This window comes from Anopheles coustani, chromosome 3, assembly GCF_943734705.1.
Source record: "Anopheles coustani chromosome 3, idAnoCousDA_361_x.2, whole genome shotgun sequence".
NCBI classification, from domain to species: Eukaryota; Metazoa; Arthropoda; class Insecta; order Diptera; family Culicidae; genus Anopheles; species Anopheles coustani.
The window spans coordinates 90,461,857-90,487,328 of record NC_071288.1 but is presented as its reverse complement, the minus strand read 5'-3'; the positions used below and the strand labels follow the sequence as shown (position 1 = coordinate 90,487,328).

Here is a 25,472-nt window from a genome sequence, read left to right as displayed (position 1 = left end):
TGTGACGCCATATTTTTTCTGGTTTAGACAGGTTTTTTTTTGTAAAGAAAAGAACCATGTAAGAATGGTTATTAAATAAATTTTTAAATAACCACCAAAGACTTGCAAAAGCAAGCGAAGGAATACTTGTTTCAGAGGTTCAAATAAACTTTTTCCTTTCACCATCGATATAAGGAAACATGTTTAGCTCTAAAGAAATTGAACAGTTTTAACTCCATTCTTGGAATAGTCTACTGAAGGGAACACAGAACCGACTACTATATAGTCCATCGAGAAATATGTGCCTGGCCCCTTTTAAGAGAACCATCTTGAAGAGGGTGTTAATGCTGCTAATCCAAATATGATCATGACCGCTTTCAATTCTCATTAATAGGCACGTAATGTATGAGTGTTCATTGATAACACAATCGTGTTTACTAAACCTTGCTAGTGTGTTTCCAATATATCTCATCGCTTGGACTTGAAATAGACTTTACCTTCCAAGTGCGGTAAGCAACTAGCGGTAGCCCTTTAACCAATGCGATTAGGTGACATAAAAGCCTGGTTCTTCCAACTTACTACCGGAGGTGCCATAAATCACACGGATACTTGGTTGTCGAACGTTTTATTGGCTGCCGAGATAGTGGTTACCCGGGATTTACGGCTCTATATCGGGAACTACATTGGAAGGGAAAGAGTGATTAGATGCCGCTGGGGAAGGCAGCAAAAATGCCGCTACACGTACGGAGGGAATTAAATCACATGCTACTCATCCATCAATCAGCAGGAAGATAGTTGGCGAATTGATCAGGTGGCGTTGGTAGATGGTGGATGTACCACACGCGATCTCTGGATGGCGGGACAATAGGAGTAATTAACCTTGAGGCGGTCGTGTTTCGCGATGGGTTTTTACCCAGACTCCAGTCCCGGAGATGAGCCAGGACTATTGGCTGAAGGAATGTAGAAAATCATTAATTGATCACACGAAATTCCATTCTAATGTTTATGGGACGCTTTGCGGCACAGCTTAACCTGGGAAAAGCCGTGCAACTCGTCCCGGTTTGTCATTTGTCATGCGCATGTCTGATCGATTGTTTAACTGCCAGTTTTATCATGCGATAGTTTGTTGCTTTATTTTCCTTTCTACTCCCCGTTGTTTGTGCACCCGAACTTCCTTTGGATATGAAAAAAGATATACAACAGGCTTGTTGATTTGTTTGGTTTTTGCAAATAATCACGTTCAAGTAGACAAATACGCCATGTAGCAAAGTAGCACTTCCACCGGTACCTGTGTCACTGGCGCTACTGAAGCGAATGAAGTGGCCCCCGGGTTGAGGTCTGGTGCAGCGCATTTCCGATTGGAAGGAAGACGCACGTTGCGGTTTAGCACTCCAAAGTGACATCAAAGCGATTTCGGTTTGCTCGCGTGGACTCTCGCGATTGCCGCACGTTGGCATTTGGAGAAGGATTGGGAAGGAAACTGAGCTGATTCCTGGTACTGGTTCAAGACGATTTATTCCAGACTTTGAAAACTGTCTCGTTGGTAGGTAAATATGTAGACATTCGATCGAAAGTGTTATACATCTTGGCTAAACAAAAGTACCGTTTTTCGTTATTGCACTGACTAATTTTATAAATCATAAACTTGCTTAATGTTGGTTAGTGATCATCTTTATACGGAAGGAACAACAATTATCCTTACTACGTGCGGCTACAGTTGCATACATGCAGGAGCACATTTTTATGGCATCGAATTTTTATAGCATCTCAGGATACAACATAATGAAAAAAAACAAAAAGTATAATTTTATCTTCTCCTTTTCAAATGGAACTTCCAGTTTCCTTTCGGCACTCATCCTTACTTCTTGGAACTTTTAATTTTTAAAATTTTCTCAGAACCGATACCCTCTGGGAGGATCGAATGCACCGGCGACGCGAAACACGGAACAAAGATAGGGCAGAGTGTGCACGTGAGACAGCAAAAGTGAAACACTTGAGCAAATGCGGGTTGGACCGCTTATCGTCCTGGGACGATACCGGGAAGGATCGATGGCGAGAGTAGTAAAAAAAAGTTTAACACGGGATAACGAACAACGAATGCAATGAGCTAGCGATAGGGAAAGGGAGAAAAAGAGATAGTGAGGGAGAAGCGAAAATGCATGGAAGGGAAAATATGAACAGGATGTAAAAAGGTGCATACGAAGTGGATGGAAAGGATAGCAGCGTTCTTATCACGATTCCTACCGACCTTCTTTTCTCTCGTTCGGTTATTCCTTCCCTTCGAACACACACACGCCCGCGATGGATGGAAAGAGATGGAAATGCTTTCCCTTACTTCTACTGCAGCCAAAAGTGCATTCTGCAGTGCATTGTAAGTGCACGCATGTTTTCTGTTTAACTGTATCTTGCACAAATCGATCCACGATAGGAAGAGGGATAGAGAAAGGACGGAGACGCGCCACAGACTATCCTTATCACCGCCATGTCATCTCAAGTCTCTATAGCGACTATACAGTACCTTTTGCTCGGTGGGAAGGGAGGCAGTCAAAATGTTAAAACAGCGGTTCTGATAACGCGACGGGGCGACGTTCGCGCGCGGCGGAATTGAACCCACGACGATCGGCACCGCGGTGTGTGCGTGTGTGTACGATCACGACGCACGATGGCACGTTTCGCTGGCCCGCGGTACCGAAGCACAACTGTGCACGAGAGCGAGACAGCGCGCACGTTGGTGTTGGTAGGCGCTAGATTTTATATAAATAATCAACTACCTGCCGGTGCGGTCGAGTGTAGTTCATCAGTAGCTCCCCGGTGTGTGCCATCGCAGCTTCGCCGTCACGTCGACGTTGCACGCAGTCATATTCTGCGTCACCTCGAACGACGAAAGTGAGAAAAACGTGAAGATCAACGTGAGAGGATCCTCCGCCGGCGGTCGATCTTTGATCGGAGTTTTTCCTCCACTTCCCCCGTGCGTTGTGCGTGTTTGTGTCCGTTTGAGGAAGGTGTGGTGCATCGGATTGCACGATAAACAAACCACCGTCCAAGGAACGATCGAAAAAAAAAACAACTATGGCCCTTCTGTCCCTTGGAAGCACTATGGTACTGCACTCTGATAGCAACGGTGCCGGTTGTCAAGCTTGACAGCGTTTTGCTACAAACCCGAACCGAAAAAGTTTCCCAAAAATAAAAAATAAAGTAAAACATCCTTTCATCGGTTCGACGGCAATTCGTCCAACACAACATCACGACGAGCAAGAGTGCAGCTTCAGTTTTACAAACAAACACTTTGTGTAAGTAGTAAAATCTCCCCGCGATGTGACACGTCCGTTTTGTGTTTATTTATTTTTTTTTTAATGTCGTCCATACTGTCCCATGGTTTTGTAGGAAGTCCTTAATTCATAAATCCTTCATTTCTTTTTGCGTGTGTTGTGAAACTCGAAATTGAAAATTAACTACTATTGTTTGTGTCAGTGTGTGTTAAAATTATAGTGATTAGTTGGTGGAACTTTGATTACTCGTTAAAATAGCCTATGAGGAATAATACTTTTTAATTTTCCTTAAACATTAGAAAAGGCAAAGATAAACCAAAATAAAATTATAAAATCGCCAAGACAGAGCTAAGGCGAAAAAAAAACACACGGCTTCAAAGGAAACCGCAAAGAAAACCACTTTGGCTGCCGGAATTGAGCAACAATCCATCAAAGCGTGGCCGGTTGGCGAACAAATGGTGTGCACTAAGTGACGCTGGTCAAATCATTACTCGATCTGACCTAGAAACACAAACCGAAAACCAAACTCTCAACACGCGGCCAGTTTGGTTGGCAATGTTTTTTTTTTTTGGACAGCTGTGTCCAATGTGCGTGGTGAGTTTTCTTTGCTGACCACACAGTCGCCGATTTTCGTTCGGTTTTTGTGGGATGGAAAACTGGGAAACCAAAACAACGCTGACAATTAAAATGGTGATCAAATTGAATTTAAATAAATCCACCACTGGAATAGGCCAAACCACGTTGAACCCACGTTGGGGTGTGGAATTTTCCGGGTCGTTTCGGTGCCGGTGGCTGTGGTAAAGAAAAACCTCTCGTCACGCCGGTCACGGCCAACATACATGTAGGAAAAGAGAAAGCAGTACCAAAGGTAGCTGAAGACGTGTTTGTATGTGTCCGGCGGTGGTCGAAATAATTTGATATCGAAAATCAAGTTCAACGACGTTTGTTTCGTGTGTAACCGACGTTACCGGCGCCATATAAATCATGTGTCCAAAGTTAGGCTATCGGTTTGGCTTGAGGCACGGATTGTGGAACGATAAAACTTATAGGGAAAAGTTCGTTTTTTGATAATATAATATTCATCTCTCAGGTCAGGTTGTATTTACAACAAATGCTCCCGTTGAGAAGACGCATGTCTGCGTGTGGAAAACTCGTGCCGTTCACATGCTTGCTAAGGGAACTATTTTCGTCACCCAACAACAAAGATGGACCCCTTTGTGGCCGAGCGCGATTTATCGTCGAAAAACACAAAACATTTTCACTCTCTCCTTTAAAACAACACTCACATCATTTTCATTCATCGCGTCACGATCGTCCGATCCCGCGAGGTCATCGTGCGCGCGTGATCTTCAGGTCGTTGTTTTAACTGTATTTATTTATTTTTTTAATTTTATTTTTTCTTCTACCAATCAACCATTCGCCTGTCTTTAGTTTGCAACTGTGACGGGGAATGGGAATAAGTATTCCCTTCGCCAATCGCCCGGGTTTGATAATGTGATTGTTCAACTCATTTCGCGTGTCGGACGCCAGAACCTGAGGGCGAATATGTTGAGCAAAAATTTGTTCTCACCGATCTGCGGCTCTCGAAAGGGGTTCGCTCTATAAACCTTGGGTCGATCAAGTGCAAGTTTTACAACCATTTTAACCTTTCGCCGTTCGTTGCAGGTGGAATCTGGAGGGTATCTATCGCCTATCTCATCCAGAAGGCGAAGAGAAGGTTGGAATTACACAATGGAAAGCGTATGAGTAACTGCTCCCCGATAGAACCCGTGTGATTGAAATTGAAACATCACGACCTGAGGGTGAAATAGAGGAGGAAGGAAGCATTTTTATCTACGGTAGCCCACGGAACATTGTAAACATCCGATGATTGAACCAGTGAGAAGATACGGTGCATAACAACAACCTACCTTCACTCGCACAACACAATGGAACTATCAATTCCGTGGCATCACACAATTAGATTCTCCCAGGCTGCGTACATCAACGTATGCACAACACACTCCGACATTGATTAATGTGCGGCTTACGGATGGCGAGCGATATGACCGGACGCGGGACCGCGGGGAATAATCTCCGTCCGGAAGATGATAGGCTTTCGAAAATGTGACCGACCGATTTTGATTTTGTCAAGGTTGCTAGAGGCCATCTTGCGAGGCCTCCACCCGTTGGCACGAGAACGAAGTTTAACATTTAAAAAATGGCAAACTAAAGTTCTGCTCGGGTAAAGGAACTCCTAACTGCCAAAGAAGCTGCGATCCGGATGGAACGACGTATCTCTTCTGGAACGTAACCGTGCGAAGCTCATTCAATAGCGTGGTCACTGTTTACTGTTGACTGCGAAGGTCGCCCCCGGGGCGATTATTTTCAATTCCTCGTGACGCCAAATGGTGATTGCAATTTAAAATAGCACTGGGCGTAACGGGCCGAAGAAATGAGATTATATTTAGTTTTTTTTAACCGCCTGTGATTACACATGTGCCGCCGAGATTAACGTGACTGGCTCGCATGATCTGGCTGAAAATACACCACGATCGTTCGGGATGCCTATGTTCAGTATTTGGAACGACAATCAAACGATGGACGGGTTTTTTTGTTGGAACCTGCAAAAGACGAACGTGCTTAATGATGATCGAAAGAATTGCGTGGTGGCGAAAATGATGACCCGAAGCGCCGAATGTTGCTAGGACAAGACAAGGAAGCAAACTCAACAGATACAATGTTTAATTATAGGCCAAGGGGGCTGGTTAGGTAGATTTCCGGCGATGATTCCAGCTGTGTGTCCTCGAGAAATCCTCGCAGCAACGCTCGGCGGCATCCACGAGTGGCGGAATATCTGGGGCAGAAAATGGCGTTGAATTCCGTTCCATTAGTTCTCCTGTGAAGGATGAGTTGGAAGCTTAACGACGAACCTCCAACGGTGAGGAAGCTAGCTGTTTGCTATCTATCGATCGAACGGTGGGATTACCACCGGAAAATCTTAAGTACCCTTCAATCGGTTGCTTACAGACAGATACAGGTTCAGAAAACTGGCCGTGGCGTGTGTGAAGTACCGGAATGGTTCCGACCACATACTAATTGTGCACGTCCGCCGCCGTACGTTGACTGACTGGTTGATAAGGTCGACGTCACCACCCCAATCCCAGGGCTTTTTACTTGTCTCTTCCTCCGATGGCGAAATCGGGAACTAGGGACCGGCTTTTGGTGCACTTCTGGTAGGGCATATAAACTACGCTGGAGCGAGCTTGGATCACGATGTTGCGTTATACATATTTAATCAGCTGTCTGCCGAATGCCAGATCGAGGCCATTCACGTCGATTTTGGGGCCAATGAACGATGATGGAGGTTTAGTTCTGGTTTTTGGAAGTGGAAATCGAAAGTGATAACTCGCTCCAAGCCGGAGTGGAAGCTTCAATCTTTTCAATCATTGACTCACTCTCTTCTGGCTTGTCTTGACTCGTTTTCCCACTAGAAAACTCTGGCAGAGAGAGACACACACCACCGATGGACCGGTTCACGGGAATCGGATTCGGGTTTCGGAGGGGTCTCTGTCGGGGTCACGCTGACCATGACTTTGAACTCTAGCCCTGTGGTGTGCTATTCTTAACCTTCCTAGGCCATCGGCTCGGGTCGGCTGCAAACTCGTTCCCACATGTGCCTGCGTCCTGCACGACGCATACGTGACATTCGTGCGGAACGTGTCGCTTCAGTATCACGCCAATCTCTGTTTGCCTCGGTCGGCTCTTCCTGCGCTCTCGGATGGTTCGGTGTGCCTAGTTCCTACTTAGATTCCCTGCCCTGCCCGGCATGTGCACCGGATGGCAGGAAACTGTAATGAAAGGAATTTTCCATCGAGCACAATTAACCGAGATCATATCTGACCGTGCCATGCGTTGCATAATGTCACACATACGCGCTTTTGCGACGTGGAATGTTGTAGGTCAGCTTTTCCTTCTCTCCAGGGACTCTTGATTCATTGTAATTCTCTTTTACAATTCGTAAGACCTTTTCATTCAAGTAATACGAAGAAACCTTCCTAGGTAGAGTACCTTTTCAGCCTGGCTGTGGAATTTTTGGTCCATTGGCATTATGCAATGTCCCAGAAAAACAGGTCATTCATCAAACATGTATTTTTACCGTTCCTTCTTTGGACCAAATCCCTATGCTAAATAGTGATAAATTGTTCCTGTCACTTCCAAAATGCTACAAATTTGTCATTTCGCAACAGTTTTCTGATCAGTAAATGGCTACTGTTTAGTGAATTTGTTATTTACTTCTGAAATTTTACATTTGGTGAAGCAACTCTTCTCTTAATTTTTAAAATATTTTTTGCTTCAATATTTTCCAAATAATTGGATTCTATTGTTTGCACAGTGTAGTTTAAAAGTTACGGCAAGGATTGCTTATTTCCGAATAAATTCAGAATCGCTAAGGAGGAAATCCGAGGAGATCTTTGATGACTAAGCGTTTAAACTCCTCGTTCTTTCCTCCTTTGGAACGTGTTTATCGAAGCTAAAAAGGGTAGCTGATAAATGATTTGACATTTTCTTTCCTTCATTTTCACGATAGGCAATCGTGGAGGTTTTTATTAAATAAAATTTTTTGCAAACATTTTACTTCTACAACAGATGGTAATTATTATTCTCATCCTACGAGAATGACCTCACGGACGCCATTGGCGCAGTTTTTGACGACCTATTAGTCGCATTAGGGTATTGCTAAACATGCGTTATGCTCACCTGGCTTAAGTGGGAAACCGGACTGGCAATTATTATTCGCGGCCGCTGCCCCGAGCTCACTCAGACCAGCTTCCCGTCCCCCCGGGGGGGAGGAAAGCACCCGATGGCGCAACGGAAATTGGTTCACATGCCGGCGTTAAATGGTGTTAGATTAGGAAAACAACCCCCCTGCTTCATTCGCGCAAACAATAGGAGCGAGAAAAAGCAGCCAACGGGGAATAACAGTGAAATAAAAAAACCTCGTCTCCGTCTCGTCGTTTGAGGCTAAATGCCGTCCGTTGGTTCAAGTGGTTTTTCGTTGCAAATGACAGAAAGCAGCAGCAGCAGCCATAGTCTAGCAGGCATTCGGTGTGGCGTGTCGACGGAGGGCAACAACAGTGAGGAAGGGCACCAGACCGGTACGGTGAAAGTGTGATAAGTGGCCGATTGCCGTGTCGGACCTTTATGTCGGGGATACCGTGAAAACCTGACGTATTAGTAGCTTGTTGACGCTGGGTGGCGTTTGCTGGTAACCGATCGATTAACCTGTGGATATAAAGCAAACAAGACAAAAAACAGTACCACAAACGAGACTCGCGAACTTTTGCTGTTGTTGAGGTGTCAAAAGTTGACACCGAGCCATCGAGATGTTGCGGAAAGCGAAATGGCTAACAAAGGGTTGCGCAATGAAGTCCGTTCCAGTCCTCCGAGGTATATTTTGGTACTTTTGTAGAGTCATTCATAAGACGAGACGAATTGTCTGAAGAGCTTGCGAATGTCATGATCGTTAGCGGTGACGTTGATCCAGGACGATTTGGAGTTAAAAATATGTTTCCGTCTGCAACAGTGACGTTCAACAATGATGTTGCAACAGTTTGTTGTACCAAACTTCGGGAACTGAACTTGTCCAAGTGGGACACAAAAACCTAAGTCTCATCACAACAAGTCCAATGTTCAAAGGGAAAGCTTTCGATCTACACGTTATAGCCACTACAACAAAGTTGAGCTTAATTGTGACGATCTCATTAAATGTTTATTCAAATATCGCAAAGTTCCTTCCAGTTTGGCGTACATAATTTTTTTCTCGCGTCGCTTCACAAGAACCTCAATATTTTCGGCGTGCAAACCCGGACCGGTCGCGGCATTCACGTTTCTCAAGAGAGTTTAAATTTAAAACCCAAACAAACTGATCGAAACATCTGACGAGTCACCTGATCGTCACGTTTGCGAGATTCAAAGCGAACACACAGCTCGGAACGTGATAGAAGGATAATGGAAGAAGAAACAGAAAAATACCCAAATATGTCTGGAAAGAGCCGAATAAACAAACAGCTGCGCCCGAGGAGGCAGGTTTGCTGTAGAGACGTTGATGGTTCTAGAATAAGAGCTTCGGGTATGTTCTTTTTATGATGCTGTTTTTCGTCTGATGGGTATTGAAGGAAGATCTTTCACACAAAACTGGTTAATATTTTTACCGAAAGTTGCGCAATGTTGCGAAATGTTGTCTAGACTACTTATTATTACCTACCAAATTTGAGAAGTTACTAAAAAACTACCATCACTCATCTCCGATGTTTGTTCATTTGCATATAATCGTTTATGTCACGATACGTTATACAATCAATTTTTCCCTTTCTTTCTTTACAGAAATGATAGCTAAACATCAGCACCTGCCTAAGCAACACCAGGGAAACGCATTATAGCATCTAACGAGGTTGGTAGCATCGAGCCAGCAACGTGTTCGGTCCAGCAAACCAGGACCTGAAACGATCGCGTCATCAGACAAGACATCAGTATTATTATTACTTAGAATCATCTAATCGGGTTCACCCACCTAAAGGGAAGAAAGTGACTGTGAAGTAAAGCTGTGCAGCTAGCGAAGCCCACAGTAGTCAACCAAACCGTAAACATGACGGCCAGCAAGGAGTATTTGGCCAACAACAATGGCGAGCCACAGAAACCGAACCGTAAGTAGAGTTTGGTTTTTCTCTTTTCGGTTATAGTTCCTAATCTGGTGCGTTACGATTTATTAAAAAAATACAGACTACAGGGAAACTTTTGCTGAAGGGTTATAACTGTAAAACATCTATTAAATAATGATGAAACAACATTTTGTCAGTGATTGATCGACAGTTTGGTATGTTATTAGCAGATTTTGTAGAACATTTTCTGTTTAATTACTTCGTCGTGAACAAGAAACGTATTTTTGTTGCTCTTTACAAGAATACAGAATCATTGGTTTTCATGTTCTATTTGTTCTTAATATCTGCTCAACTTTTGAAATGCACGATCACGTATAACACATTATATCAATTTGTGTATTTTACCGTAGCGTTGGGTATTGTTGGTCTTGTAGCTCTTCGAAGCTGGTTTGAAGATTAATGAATTATTTTAAGGACACAAAAGTAACGGAACATGCCAACCACGCTTAGCAATAGAACATCGTCGATAGTTCCATGAAATTCCTATGCCCAAATGCGACCACTTCCTTAAAGTAACGCGTCTGGCGTTTCACGTGTACCGAAAGAAAACACGTACCGTGACATTGAAAAATGCAAATACAAAATCCACCGGTCGCGGTTGTTCATCTCGTGTGAATATTTGTTTGTTTCGTCTATCGGTCCATTCTCCATTCCCTCTCGGTTTCGTTGATCTATCGGTCATTTCTGGCACGCACGCGGTCTTGCTGTACCGTTTCCCGCTGGGCTGGAGGAGGCCATTGACGGCCAAACCGGTTTGCTCGATCGCGATGTTTTGCAAAGAATTTTTGCGATCACCTAGCATAATGATCGTCTCGTTACATGCTGTGCATAACGACCTTTTTCCTACCCACTGGGGTACGAGGTGACAAGCGGAAAGAAGCACGACTTACTGCTCGACTGTTTGCGGAAGTTGAACGAAACGTTGTGCCGGCAAACGGTACGCCGGAGGACTTCGTGATATCGAACTGTTTTAGGTTCAAATTTACGGCACTATTGCGCACTGTTTGATGCGCGCTGGCCGCGAGTGTGTGCAAGGTCGGATGTGCACCGGAGCGTTATGGTTTGAATGGAGCTACCGCTGGTAAAAAAAACACACAGGTAACAGCTAACCGCCACGGCCGCATGTAGTTGTCACGTGGTTCACGGTCAGTGCGCGGCTCTCGCCGGTAAAGGAATGTGCAACCGGCGGCGTTCGTTTTCATTTTTCGTTTTAAACTCTTACTCGAGGCATCGCGAAGCCTCATCAGCCATCCCGGGCACGTTCGCAAATGATGCACTTGCAGCAAGACCGCTTGCCAAGTGCAAGAGCCGGCCGGTGCGAATTGCGATCACCTCCAGGTGCAGGGAGACCACTTTTAATAGTGCTTCATTGTGCTTTTCTTCTTCCTTGATTGAAGTGAACGCTTAAATATAAACATTATCTTCAAAAAAAGAAGACCTACGAGTATGTGCTTCGTTTTAACAATGAGACGCTTGGGATTTTTGTCCCCTTCCTCTCGCTCGGATAATAGCTGCTCACACGTGCTTCAATGACATTTTCAATCAACTTTAAATTATGACCACACCCGTCCTGGGACGCGGGAGTAGATGCTTGAAGAACGCGGGTGCAATGGTTGTTAGCAAGAGTGAGAAGAATTGTGACATTTTACGGTGCAGTTACTGGAAACGATCGGCTATCAGGCATTTCAAATAACGTTGTCTTCTCACAAGTAAAAAACAGCTTGTTTCAAACTCTCCAACTAAGAATATTCTATGTGAAACGGGCTGCAACTAAGAATATTCTATGTGAAAATAATCTGACATCTCGATCAATCTTAACTGCTGTTTAAACATGCCTGGAATTCCCGGTGGCGGGAACGGGAAAAAGTAGCCCGGTTTCGACAAAATATCCAGCGGGAACGGCTTATTCGTCCGATCTGTCAAAGTGATGCTTTGTTTACGTTTAAGTTTGTTTACGTGATCTAAATTGGCGGCAGGTAAAAGTGGAATTGTGAATCATTATAAAATATAAAGTTTATGAATGGTGTTGTTGAGTTCCTCCTCCAAAATTTTGCGTAGAAGACTACTCGCATTTTGGTTTCTCTCCAACAACATCGGCCGCATCCATATACGTTGCCCATACCGACGTTTTTATAGCAAGCGAATGAAACTTTTCATGAAAGGTTTCAATTAAGCAAATGCGTCCGTTCCCGCCAGGTCGTAGTTTCGCATTTTCTAAACATAGCGGGAACGAAATCCGTTTTTTTCATATGGAGTTTCCCGTCGTCCAGCGGGAATCCCGCTGGAAGGCGGGAATATTCGTGCGATTCCCGATGTGTCTAGCCGTCGCTTTAAATATGTCGTGTCTTCGCGTAGGACAAATATGAAACATGGAAACAGAAATCAACCCCCAGTCGATAGTTGAAAATCAAGCTGACAGAAATTGACGTCGACCGGGTCCCGAGGCGGCTCAAAATTACAGGCTATGTTGTTAACTATTATTATTTTTTATGATTGTGATTAGCGACGCTGATGACGAAAATGGTTACCGTCGCTTCGGATAGGTACCCGGTTTAACAATGTGGTGGAATTAAAAAAAACGAGGCTTTTCTGGATACAATAAAGGTTTGGTTGGCAAAAAAATAAGGCCCATATGTTTTTGGTCAGCGTGGTTGCATTTTTCGTTTCGTTTGCTTGTTGCCAATCCAATTTGGGCATATTATGGTTGAGTAAGTTTAACGGAAATTGTTTGGGAGATCAATTTGGCACCGCTAATTCGAACCGACTTTTTCGATTATCTTTCAAAAGCAACATTATTTCTTCTTAGTCTTTATTGATTTTGAATGGCTTCAATCCGATATTTTTGGAATGTAGAAATATCTATTTAAGTTTCTTTGCCTTTTTCCTTTATAAAGGAATATTATTTATTTTGTCAGTTTCGTTTTGCGCATGATTTCAATGCGTCAATAATCGATTCTAGAGTTGATTTGTCTTGAAAATTGGACTCATTTATTTCACTTGTCTTCGCAAATGCGCGCTAAAAAGAAAATTACGCGTTATGTCATAGCTCTATCTTAAAACAACGCGCGTTCGTCATCCAGCGAACGGTGTGCAAATATGAAAATCTCGCGTTTAGTCACCTCCATTATCGCGATAAAAAAAACGCGACGTTTGTGCTCAGGTGAGCTTTACTTGTTTTTCCGTTGTCTTCCCGACGTCCACCCTTATTTGCATTCGTGGCGTGAACTGCATTGACCCACCACGCGAACGGCGGAACTTTTATGTTCCCCGGATACTTCGTTGCGTGTTTTCGCTAGCGTGTCACCAGCGTTGCCAAATGCCGGCCCGTGCACTATGGAGCAAAAAGAGCAAATTGCCGGGATAAAATTCGGAATCAAATGTTTTGCAATTTTTTCATTGTAATATCGTGTAATACTATTATATTACATGAAATTATGATGTTTCAGGACAATCCCGCCAGGTGGCGCTGCAAAAACCACAATTTTTTGGAATTTTCTTTGGGTGCATTTTTTTCAATTTTCTTTTTTATATTAACTTAAAGATTTTTTTAAGTTTGATACAAAACAAACTAAATTTACTACAAACTTTCATTCAAAATATTGTCATTTGGAATATAATTGATATTCAAAGCATCTAACGTGGACATAACGTCTCCTAACGAAGAGCTACTATTTGAATATTCTGAACTTGCACCATTATCTTCTTGGTTTTGAATTGGCAAGGGACTATTACTATTTGAGGAGCTGTAATCTACGAAAAAGGGTTTTACTGCGTCTGGGTATGGGATTTATTTTTAATTTGTTAACGATTTAGCCAGAGATATTGTTGAAATGTACGGATCGGATGATTGTAATGCTCTCATAAAAATGTCTTTAATATTGAATTCTCGTTACATTTGACGGACGTGTTCTCTTCTATACCTTCTTCATTATTTATTTCTACCTTCTGCTGCTTCCTCTCCTAAGGATCCCAATTTTGCTGGGACATTTACATGCGCAAGAACTTTGTGGACAGTAGAAGGCATTTTGTACCAACTGTAATGATGTACGTAAAACATGTATGTGTCTTTGCAATATATACTAATAGTTTTTGGATTTGAAGGCTGTGAACAGTTGATGGCTATTAAAATATTTAGAAACCTTTCTATAAGTTCTGTTTCTATTTGCAAAATATCGCTCAATTTTTCTATGTTTGAAAAAGCCCGACGACAAATATTTCCCGTCGTACTATTTCCACCCATTTACCTTGGTTCATCTACTTTAACACCAAATTCCTTGTACATCTTTTCCAATACAATTTTTTTCGATGATTGTGCATGTTTTTATAATTTTTAAGTTACCTTCCGTTTTTTAAATTCAATTCTGTACGAAGTATGAGGCAAGCATTCGAAAAATCTCATCCAACAGTGCAGTGTAGTAGAATATAAGTCATAAGATAAATTCTCAGGATTTTGATTAAATCCATTTTATAAGTGCTTTACACTGTTCATTTCTGTTGGTTTTGCACCATATATATAACATGTTTGCGTATACATAGTGTCGGTTAAATATGCCAAAATTTTTCCTTCAATTCAACTCATGTAAAATGAATAATTTACCGTCACATAACTTGTTTCATTTAGCTGAATTGTAAAAGGAACTAACCTGGTTATTTGGCGTTTGATTTCATCTACTGTTTGTATAACTTTTTCTTTTGAATCTTTCGCAAACTTGATCACAATTAGCCTGCAAAACCTAACACTTTGGGGCATCAAGTTTATCCAGATGATATCTGAATTGTCACTAATAAATGAAAGACGGATAGGAGTTACTAGTACTAGATATACTAGTAAATCACTGTCTGATGCAGTATTTTCTACGGAACCATGAATCAGTTGATTGTAAATGCTGTGTCCACTAGATCACGAGCGCAATAATACGACGCTTAGTGAATCACACAAAGAAGATGAAAAGTGCCGCAAGATTTCTACTTTTTGCATTTCAATTATTCTACACGCAGTGTGATTCACCAACTCTTGAAGATTAACTTCAACTTTTACAGGTAAGGGTACAAACAGAACAAAATGTTAGTGTAGGGTACATTATTAATAGGAATTGTGGGTATAAAAAGATGGGTTTGTGAGCTGTAGAACAAGAAAAAGCGACCTAATACCTTCAAAGCAAACCAAACCAAATGTCATTCTTGGCCATTGACTTGGCTTGTCTTTTCCCTTTCACGTGATGTTCAACCACTACCCTGCTTCACATGTTTACGATACGATCATCGACCTATATTTGATTGAATGAGAATTTCATATTTCATTTCATATTTCTTACCACACATGATGTTGCATATGGCATGATGGAGACGCCTAGTAGGTGATAAACTATAAGCTTCACATATAAAGTACAGAATAACGTAAAGATGCGCGCGTATGCGCAAAAAAAACTATCATTTATTGTTACAAAACATTCTAGACTATAAGTGGGTATGCATCATATTACAATCTTTCACAATCCTTAGCGATGGCGTAAGGTTAATGACAGAAAATTGAAAAAATTTCCAGGAGTTTTGCGAAACAATGCTTAATATTTTGTGACTTTCAATTTCAATTTACTTAAACTGTCAACAATTTTAAAGCATGATAATATAGCTTTCCAAAACTGTACTTGAAATTCGATTCCGATCATTATTATAGGAGTTACAAACCTTCAAAGTTGATGGATTTTTTTCAATTTTTCACGCAATATTTTCACAAATCTTGACTTTGACGGGCTGTTTCTCAGAACCTGGAAGAACAGGGGCTCTAGTTTTTGGGTCATTTCTTAGTTTCATCTTGTAGTTTAAGAAAACATATGTCATTTTTCTGAAATCCAAAAATGAATTTTTGATTTTTATCCCGGCTTCGCTCCATCGTGCCGTGTTAGGCTAATAAAAATCCAATTCAAACGTCATGTGCGTCAAGCGTTGGCGACAAATGGTTCATTTCCGTTCGCTCTGTCCTGGCACACTTAACTGTCAATTGTTCAATTATCGCAAACAACCATGCGAATGTCCCGCGCTGGACAGGTGGTCGGAAGAATGGTTGGGGGTGTTTTTTTTAAATAATATTTGCTAACTGGCGCGCCGAACGATCTTGCGAATGGATTTATCAATTGACTTAACGAGCAGTGCTAGTGCCAGTCACTCAATTGCAGCCTCCAACGAAAGTGATTAACGAGATTTGAATTCTTTCATCCTCTGCCCTCAAGGCGGTACGGTAAAGTTTAATTTCAACGAGTGGGAAGTCATTGAGGCACATTTTCTTAAATTTTTTTCATTTTGCTTCCCACTTACTGTCTAAAAGAATGTCTTTTATTTAAAAAAAACGTCTTTTCCGGCGCAAACCGTTGGCAAAACCTTTAAACCATTTCAAACGGTCTATTACCGTTATAAACCGGTTGACGTAACGCATCCTACTGCACCAACCGGTTCGCAAACGGTTGCGATCTTGACTAGTAACGCTCATGTGTACCGCTTCCCTTGGAGGGGATATTTTCAATTCAAAATTTCAACTTTTCCGTTGACTGCGAGATCGTTAAATGAGGTGTTTTAGATAACGGTGTAAGTAAACCGTGCTTACCGGATGTACCGTAAATGATAGTGGAGCTCATTCAGTTTATGGCCCTGCGTTCCGAGGGACCTTCACTGAACCATTGTTTGTGCAATCTGTGTATTACTAGGGACTATCCTAAATGTTTGCGTTCTGATTTGAGGTAAGCAATTCGACCTCAGCATGTTGAAGTGGTGACAAATTGTGAAACTATTTCGAACCGTAAGCAAGATTGTCGATTTAAGATATGCGTTAGGTTGAAAAATCCCTAAAATCTAAAACCACCCTCCAACATCACATACGACGCACCAATTGGCAAAGGCAAATGATGATAGACAAATGCGTTCCGGTACGTTTAGTATTTGTTCAGTTTTATCAGCCATTGGAAAACAAGGGGCGCGTGTGATATTGTTTTTTATTTGCTTATTTTGGGGAAAAAGAAGAGAGAAAACGAAACGAAAATCGTTCCACGCTGCCGCTGCCCAGTGTTGGGTGACCGCCTGGAAGGTGACAGGAAGAGCTTGGAGAAGTCGACCGAACGACACGCACGTCCTCCGATGTACTTGGGATGTCGCAAATAAGCATTCCCCCCCCCCCCCCCGCCGGCGGTGGGGCTCGAGGTTCGAAAACGATTTGAAGCTCGCTGTATCGCTATCAACGATGCTATCTCGCTGACCGTCGGAACTGTTTGACAAATAGTCACATCAAGGAGGACACCTTCGTTCTTTCCCCTTCAGGCGAGGAGAAACTGGCGGTAGCTGTGATCGCCACCGATAGTAGTGCAAGTTTTTATACCACTGTTTTACACTGTTGCCACGATTTTACAGCCAGATTAACAACACCTCCGGTTGACGTCACGGCTTCGATTACCATTTAAGATGGATCGTTGGATGGATCAACCTGTTTGAAAGGGTAGAATTTTGGATTGGCATAAAGTGGTCTAATGTCCAAACCTTCCGAAGGCCCTTTCCGTATCATTAGCAAATACAACTGTAGAACCTGGCGCTATCAGCTCTTCTGGAGAGTGGACATCTCCGGGTACGTGAAGGCATGAATTAGGCCAAAACCCCATATGGTTCTGTTTGAAATACACCGCTGTCGCGTATGGCACAAGGCGTGATCTTACGCGTGGGCACCATCAGAGTGTCTTTGCCGGTCCGGTTCTTGGACTTCCCCCCCTTCCTTCGTGGGTGAGTGGATTAGTTGAAGACGAAAAGGCGGTACGATCATGGTCGCGCTGTGGTGGATCACCTGCATCGGCGTGAGCGATAAATGATAGCGTCGTTTAGTTTAACGAGCGACCAGAGAGGGTGTTGGTTTGTGTGGGACTGAAGAAGATTGGACTTGCCGGCAGAATGTTGTTTTTAATTAAAAACCACGTTTTCTACGCCTGGTGGGGAATACCGTAGATATTTCCCTATAAATTTGATCACCGGGTATTGGACTGTGTCTTTAGAGGTTCTTCCAAAATTTTAAAAATTCCCCAATACACAAAACATCTGGGAGTAATCATCCAGCAACGAGACCAAGACTTCAAAACCTTCCACCTCAAGTACTTTGCGAGTTGGGTTTGAAGCCCGACGGACGGGTTCGTTACAAACTGTGTACACCGGATCGGGGTGGACTATTTTTACACACAAACAGCAGAGAACAGCACACGCGGGTGTCTTATTTTTAAGACCAGCGGTACTGTCGCTGGCGTGCCAGAGGGAACCGGGAGGTCGTGGTGTCGTTCCCTCGCGGAACGTGGGTAATATGAGATTATATTGTCGCTTACACTGCGTCTCGTAGGTTTGAGGGAAGGAAAGAACGCGTTGTCATCCATCTATCAGGTGGACAGCACAACGGATTGGTGGGTTTACTTCCAGTTCAATGTCTGGCATTGGAGATGAATTAGTGGTAATTTTAAAAGTCCACACGCTGCCCGGAAGCATACGTCCACAAGTGTGAAGATACCTGCCGAGTGCTGGGTACCCACCATTCACACTCACGCAGTTGACGGAACGCTCAAGAACTAGGCCAACAGCTCGTGGACCCCACCACGAGGTTGCACCGTGGAGGTTGAGTTCGACACCGTATCTCCTGCCCTTCCTCCCCATATCACATCGCCGGCTAGAAATGCAGTTTCTAATGCAACTCATTGTAGCTGTTGTTGTGGTGTTGGTGAAGTCGCAAACAAACAGCGGCGTGGTTTAATTCACCGCATTGAACAACTCTCCCAATCGCAGTAGCTGCCTTCGTCAAGGCAACCGCGCGAAGATGTTCGGCGTCGTCACGCACCGCTCCTTCTGACAGTTCACGTAGTTCACCGTGATCGTGTGCGTCTTGGAAGGCGGTTCCGGTATTTCTTTCGGGTGTGTGTCCCGCTTTGATATCAGCGTGTTTGTGTTTTTTTGTTGTTGCTATTGCTGCGGTGGATTTAAAAAAAACCCAATGCTACAAACTCCTACAGATTGAATGTTTCTGCTGGTGGTGGTGTTGATAGTGCGTCGCTATATGACCACGTTATCAGCATGGGAAGTGTCTAAGAAAGCAAACCTAAAGATTAGTGATTCCGCGTGCGGTTTTGGAGAAGGGTGTGTTGTGAATGTCGTCCGCTGTAGCCTTCTGAATGTCGAGGACACACAGTTGTCATTTGAAAACAGTCAGAGTAAAGAAAGTCGGCAAGAGTAACACTAACGTAGGGAGGTCAAACAGTAGTTTGGAGGTGTGTAGTTATCGAAAAGTCACACTTGCAAGACACTTGTGAGAAGATCTGTAAGGAGTTCCACCGGAGATTCTCGAGGACTCCACATTTCGCGATCGCAAGCAACATTGTGTACCAATGCAGCGGACAGGTTAAGCTCAACCGGTTACGGCGGTGCGGAAGAATCCGTTCGGAAGTCCACTGGATGTCGGTGGTTGGCCCGAAGTTGGAGCTGGTGGGTGGCACCGTTTGCCGTGCCGTCACGATCCTGTCACCCGCTACGGCGTGGCAGCACGATCCGTATATTTACATACACTCGGGTGACTGTTGCTCACTCGCTCCCGTGCCTTGTCTATCAGAATACGGCGCCCGGCATCACCGGCACGACGGATGGCAGCGCGGAATAAAACCATCGTCTCGCGGACTGATCTGGTCCCAGTCTATCGGAGGTGATCGTGCCGAACGGTGGAAACAGCTGGCAGGTCTCGGATTCTTGCGACGTTTTGCGATTCGCCAGTGTGCTCTAGAGACTCTAGACAACAGTTGCTGTGTCGCTGTACTGGTACCACCAGAGAGTGTGTGTACCCGTGTGTGAATATTGTACCAGACATACCGGGTCATCATTCGAGTCGCACGGGTTCAGCGTGGCTGCCCTTTTCCGCGCAAGTGACGCGATATAGGGGAGCATAAATCAGCTGGCGTTTGACACGATCGGCTACATCAGGCGTTCCCTTCACGTGTTGCTGAGAGTGTCTGTGTATATTTAGAAAAAAAAAGAAAAACAGTGCAAAACAAACATCTCCTGTGGGGAGATGTGCTGCAGGACATCGTACGACGAAACCGGCTAAAGCTAGCCGTGCGATACTCATCCCGTTCGAAGGCAGCGAGAAGTAGTGTAAAGTGCCCTATCATCAGTATCAGTCCACCATCGGTGAAGTCCTGCCACAGTTGACCACAGATACCAGACCATGTGTGCACGAGTTCGATAGTGTTGTTTGATTTGTTCACTCGAAACGCGCCTGTGAAATACTTGTGGCGACGACGCGACATCTTGCTGTTGGTACCTGAAGTTGGGTACCGTTCGAAAGTAGTGAGAATATCTTCACAACGATGACCGAGAATCGATCCCGCGATGGGCACGTGCTCGTGTGGGAGCAGGCACAAATGGCCACCGACGAGGGCATCGTACCGCAAAGTAAGACCAAGTGTACTTTAGAGAGTGTTGATTGAGCTAGGAGGATGAAGGAGGACTACTACTCTGAGAAATTGCACGCGAAACCCCTTTTGAAATCAACCAAGCACGTGATTTGAATTCTTCGGAAAGTGATTTCGCCTACACAGACATTGGAACGATCTTTACTAATGATGCAATCAGATAATCGTAGCCGGTTCCTCAAGATGGGACGAGTATGAAGCGCCGAGCCTGATCAGCATGTGGGCTCAAAGATCACCCCAGCGGATCGATCACAACATCAACAGCTTGCAGTGAAGCAGTGACGTGATCAAGCTTAATCTGCGTCACCGGTTTGATTTTACCGCCTTCGGGAACACAAATGCACTCTTCGGATGCGCTTGTTGGCTGGTTTGTTTTGCCTCTGAATGCGATATGTGACCGGTTTGTCGATTTGCTGCAGCTCGGACAGTGGTTTAAATGAAGAATAAGTAGTGGACATAATATTCTCAAAAAAAAAAACTAACGGGTTTCCACCTACCTGCACTATCTGTACCAACTTATAATAACAGTTATATGGCGGTCCGTCCTATATCTTGATGAACCCTTATCAGAGGTATTTATGTACCACGATAGTCCTATGCCGAGCCCTTCTGGTCGCGGCGGGAAGTTGTAAAATGGAATGGATGGATAGATCTGTCCGGAGAAGAGCGCATATTTTTCCTCTTTCGACCGAACAATCCGCCCATCAATCAATCAATCAATAAAATGGCGCTAATGCCGCGGTGTCGGGTGTGTGCTACCTGAGTGGACAATGTCCGCGTGCTAGGTGATTAGATATGGAGCAGCACTAATGACCGGCAGCGACTCTTCACGCAGGCGCATGAATCGATTTGAGGGATTACAAGGGATGCGATAACACGTAACATGTTCCATCTAGCTTCCATGTGGCTTTTGGAGCCGAGTCTAGTAGTAGGCCAACTGGTCACCTCTTCATTGAAACATATTTATCGCAGTCACCGTGTAACCATGTACCTATTCTCTTTAATTCTAATTCATCGTGATTCATGGTGATAGACGAATATTTTTTATCAGCAACGAGGAGATGTACCCGAAGTGCTTTTGTTATAAAACACGTGCAGGGTGAGATTTGTGGGTGACGCTTCATTAATCAACGTTTCCGAGCTGCAGAGCACACGCAACTCGGTAATGGAGTTGTGTTAAAGTGGTCGAGTCTAGGTGGGTCATGTCTAGCCTCGTTCCACTAAAGTGGACACACTGGCTCAAGTGGGCGACGAGTTGGACTCACGGTCACGTTCGTTCTAGAGGTGTCGGCGGTGGCGGAATAACTAGATCTGCGGTTGGTCTGATCAAGCTCATCAGTGACGATCACCTAATGCATGCTGTGAGGGTGCGGCAATCTTTCCATTAGGGCCAAATTGGTCCAGTTGCCCAACGGAGTGGAATCCACTCCTCGGTACACTTGTTATGCACTTGTTGGGAAGTTTTCCTACCAATCTTATCCCAGGGGAAGTTGCCCTACTTTGTTGTGCAAGAAACGGTATATCAGAGATTCTTTATGTCACTCACTTCCTCACCCAAGATGTTGGCGTAACTTTCCACTCGTCATCGTATTTTTTGCTTCACCAGGAATCATGCCCAAGAATTGACGTAGGCGGTGATGACCTCGTTGAATCACGGGTGCACACTGCTCGCGGAAAGGAAGCTCCTGTACTTTGATTATCTGCCGGAGGTTCTTATCTGCCCATCTGTCGCCCATTTGTAGTACGAAAGCTTAAGCGGACGGTATCACAAGGCTTTGTTCGTCTTATGGTGCATCTGGTGTGTTTGACCACATTGCACTCCGGGCAGCTTAGAGAATTAATGCTACCACCATAAATCTTTCTGTGCTCTGCTTGCGGGTCAACAATGACTGAGTGGCTTGAAAAATGGGCGCGCTTCTAACAACTTTTTTCAATGTTGCAATTTTGTCCACCATATGCTCCCGTTGTCCCACACCATCCCTGCGCCCCGTTTCTGTTTTCACTGCCGCGGTTAAACCGAACGAACGCTCACTTACACTGACAGCTGGCACGTGCTCGATGGTGCTGTTGAGGCGCAAAATATAACCTTTCCGCAAGACACGTTCGTGGGCGGACGAAAGGGGAAAACGAGACCGATCCGCGGCCAATCGGTCTTGGTTTTCGCCACACCAAAACATCGTGTTTCGCTTGAGTGTTTTTCTGTCTTAGCTGCAGCTCAGCTGATTGTCCCTGTACAGACACTAAGGTACAGTACTGCATCCTCGATGTGGTTCGTTACCGTATGGCGTGTGCAAGAACATCCCATCGGACTTCCGCACGCGTGTTCCTTGGCAGGATACCGGAATGTCTTGTTTTTCACACCTTATATCTAGTGAACCAATTAGTTCACCGTCGCGGACCACATCAATCCCCTTGACAGGGATGGTTTGACAAATTTGAAAACAAATCTAGTCATCCGTGACGAGCGGGAAAGTAAGATGACACAAACAGTTGGGCACACAACAGTAGCAGAAATTGTTGGATTATATTTTTGTCATAAAAATGGTATTTTTACTGTTTTTCAATTGTTTTAATTTGGGTGCGATCTACTTCTTATTTAAAATTGAAGATTCTTGTGTATTATTACAGACTGTGAGGACTAGAGATTTTGCAGTACATAGTAATACTATTTTCTAATTGCATCAGAATTATAAACATTTCAACTAGTTTTACCTCAACGCATTCCATGTTTCTAATCACGTGCTTTTCAACGGTTTTCCCCCCACAGAAAAGTTCGGTACACGACACTACACCGTGTTCATGCTGTTCCTCGGCATGGCGAACGCGTACGTCATGCGCACGAACATGTCCGTCGCAATCGTGGCGATGGTCAACCAGACCGCAATCGAGAAGGAGGCGGAAGAGTTCGACGACGAGTGTCCGGATACGGATTACGGCGACCAGTCGGACGACTCGGTGGACGGCGAGTTCATCTGGAGCACCAGTATGCAGGGTTACATCCTTTCGTCCTTCTTCTACGGCTACGTAATCACACAGATCCCGTTCGGTCTGCTGGCCAAGCGGTACGGAGCGATGCGCTTCCTCGGCTGGGGAATGCTGCTCAACTCGGTGTTCGCGTTTCTGGTACCGGTCGCGGCTCGGCAGGGCGGTGCCGGGTGGCTCATCGCCGTCCGCTTCATCCAGGGTTTGGGTGAGGGTCCGATCGTACCGTGCACGCACGCCATGCTCGCCAAATGGATCCCACCGAACGAACGGTCTCGGGTCGGATCGATAGTCTACTCGGGGGCCCAGTTTGGAACGGTCATATCGATGCCACTGTCCGGGCTGCTGGCGGATCACGGGTTCGATGGCGGTTGGCCGTCGATTTTCTACGTGTTCGGCATCATCGGGACGGTCTGGTCGATAGCGTTCCTGATCACCTGCCACGAGGACCCGGTCACGCATCCGCGCATCCGCGAGGACGAGAAGAAGTACATCCAGCAGTCGCTCTGGGGCAACGCGGCCATCCACATTCCACCGATTCCGTGGACCAGCATCGCCAAGTCGCTGCCGTTCTACGCGATCTTGTTGGCGCATTTGGGCCAGAACTATGGCTACGAGACGCTGATGACGGAGCTGCCTACCTACATGAAGCAGGTCCTGCGGTTCTCCATCAAGACGGTAGGTGACGCTGTTCGAACTGTTCGTTTTCCCTTGATCTAATGTCGTGTTTGTTTTGTATCTTGTAGAACGGTGTTCTCTCAGCCCTCCCATACCTGGCGATGTGGCTGTTCTCGATCGTCGTTGGCTGGGTAGCGGATTGGCTGCTTACGTCCGGTCGCATCAACCACACCTGGACACGCAAGATCTCCAACAGCATCGGCCAGTACGGTCCGGCGATCGCACTGATCGTCGCTTCCTACACCGGCTGCAGCCGTGGACTTACCGTTGCCATCCTGACGATCGGAGTCGGTCTTAACGGTGGTATCTATGCCGGTTTCAAGATCAACCATCTCGACCTCACGCCCCGGTACGCCGGCATCCTGATGGCGTTCACCAACTGCTCGGCCAACCTGGCCGGTCTGCTCGCACCGATGGCGGCCGGCAACATCATCGAGGGCAAACCGACGATCGCCCAGTGGCGCATCGTGTTCGTGATTGCCGCGTGCGTGTACATTTTCACCGCCACGTTCTACAACATCTTCGCGTCCGGCCAGCGTCAGTTCTGGGACAACCCGGAAAACGACGAACCGCAGAAGGCCTCGATCGAAGCGCCGGTGCACAGTGAAACGAACGGTGTCAACGGCACGACGACGGCGAGTCTCACGCATCGGACAGTGAACGAGGCGCACCAGTCGTAGGGGGAAAAGGGGGCGTTCTTTTACAGGGACTTCAGGCGAAACCTGAAGCCTGGACCTACCGACCAAAACATATCAAGCAACGTCTCGGGTGCAACCGGACGAGTTAGGGAACTAGAATCATAGAGCACAGTCTTTTATTTATAAGGGAAAAAACGAATTCTTCTTCCAAGGCAATACAATTGTATTTCTACACTTTTTTTTTTGTTGCTTTGCACAAATTTGGTAAATTTAAGGCGAGTTTTGTTTTGTTACCTTTCGACTTCTCTAAGTTGAGGAGGAGATTCTTTTCTATTATTTTTTATGTTTTCCTCTGTTTTCTTTTCACCAACTTTCTTTGGTTAATTGCGTTAGCCATGCTAGATGTGTGTTAGTAATCACATTTAGTGTTTTTGCTTCTAATTTTTCCGTTTCTTCCCACCAAATTGAATTTGAACTCTTTCGCCCGTGTTTTGCCCTCGCTGGGTGGGCAATTTATGTAATGATACTTTTCCTTTTTCGTTTCTAGTGCTAGTGCCACGCAAACATATTTGTGCTGTAAATATTTGCCTAGCTACTACTGATTTGAGAACATACTACCACTACTAGGCCATAGGACCGCATTGCCGGACGCCACTCCCCCGCCGGAGGACCGGTTTAGGCATATAATATAGGCAGGATTAGGAAATCGTACCATTCTTCGTCAACAAAGGTTGTGAGCGTTTCGTTTTGCGA

At 44.8% G+C, this 25,472-nt stretch overlaps 1 protein-coding gene across 3 annotated transcripts; it reads left to right on the top strand.

Moving 5' to 3' along the window:
* Positions 1-2,777: 2,777 nt before the first annotated feature.
* Positions 2,778-24,957, top strand: LOC131272491 (putative inorganic phosphate cotransporter). Of its 3 annotated transcripts, XM_058274237.1 has the most exons (5): positions 2,778-3,269; positions 4,914-4,965; positions 9,615-9,934; positions 23,189-24,081; positions 24,150-24,957. In XM_058274237.1, exons 3-5 carry the CDS (start codon positions 9,877-9,879, stop codon positions 24,759-24,761), a joined length of 1,563 nt encoding a protein of 520 aa, XP_058130220.1. In that variant the 5' UTR covers positions 2,778-3,269; positions 4,914-4,965; positions 9,615-9,876; the 3' UTR covers positions 24,762-24,957. The 3 variants fall into 3 exon arrangements, with proteins under 3 accessions (XP_058130220.1, XP_058130219.1, XP_058130218.1); XM_058274236.1 differs by lacking the exon at positions 4,914-4,965; XM_058274235.1 differs by lacking the exons at positions 2,778-3,269; positions 4,914-4,965; positions 9,615-9,934 and adding an exon at positions 19,537-20,401.
* Positions 24,958-25,472: the final 515 nt, after the last annotated feature.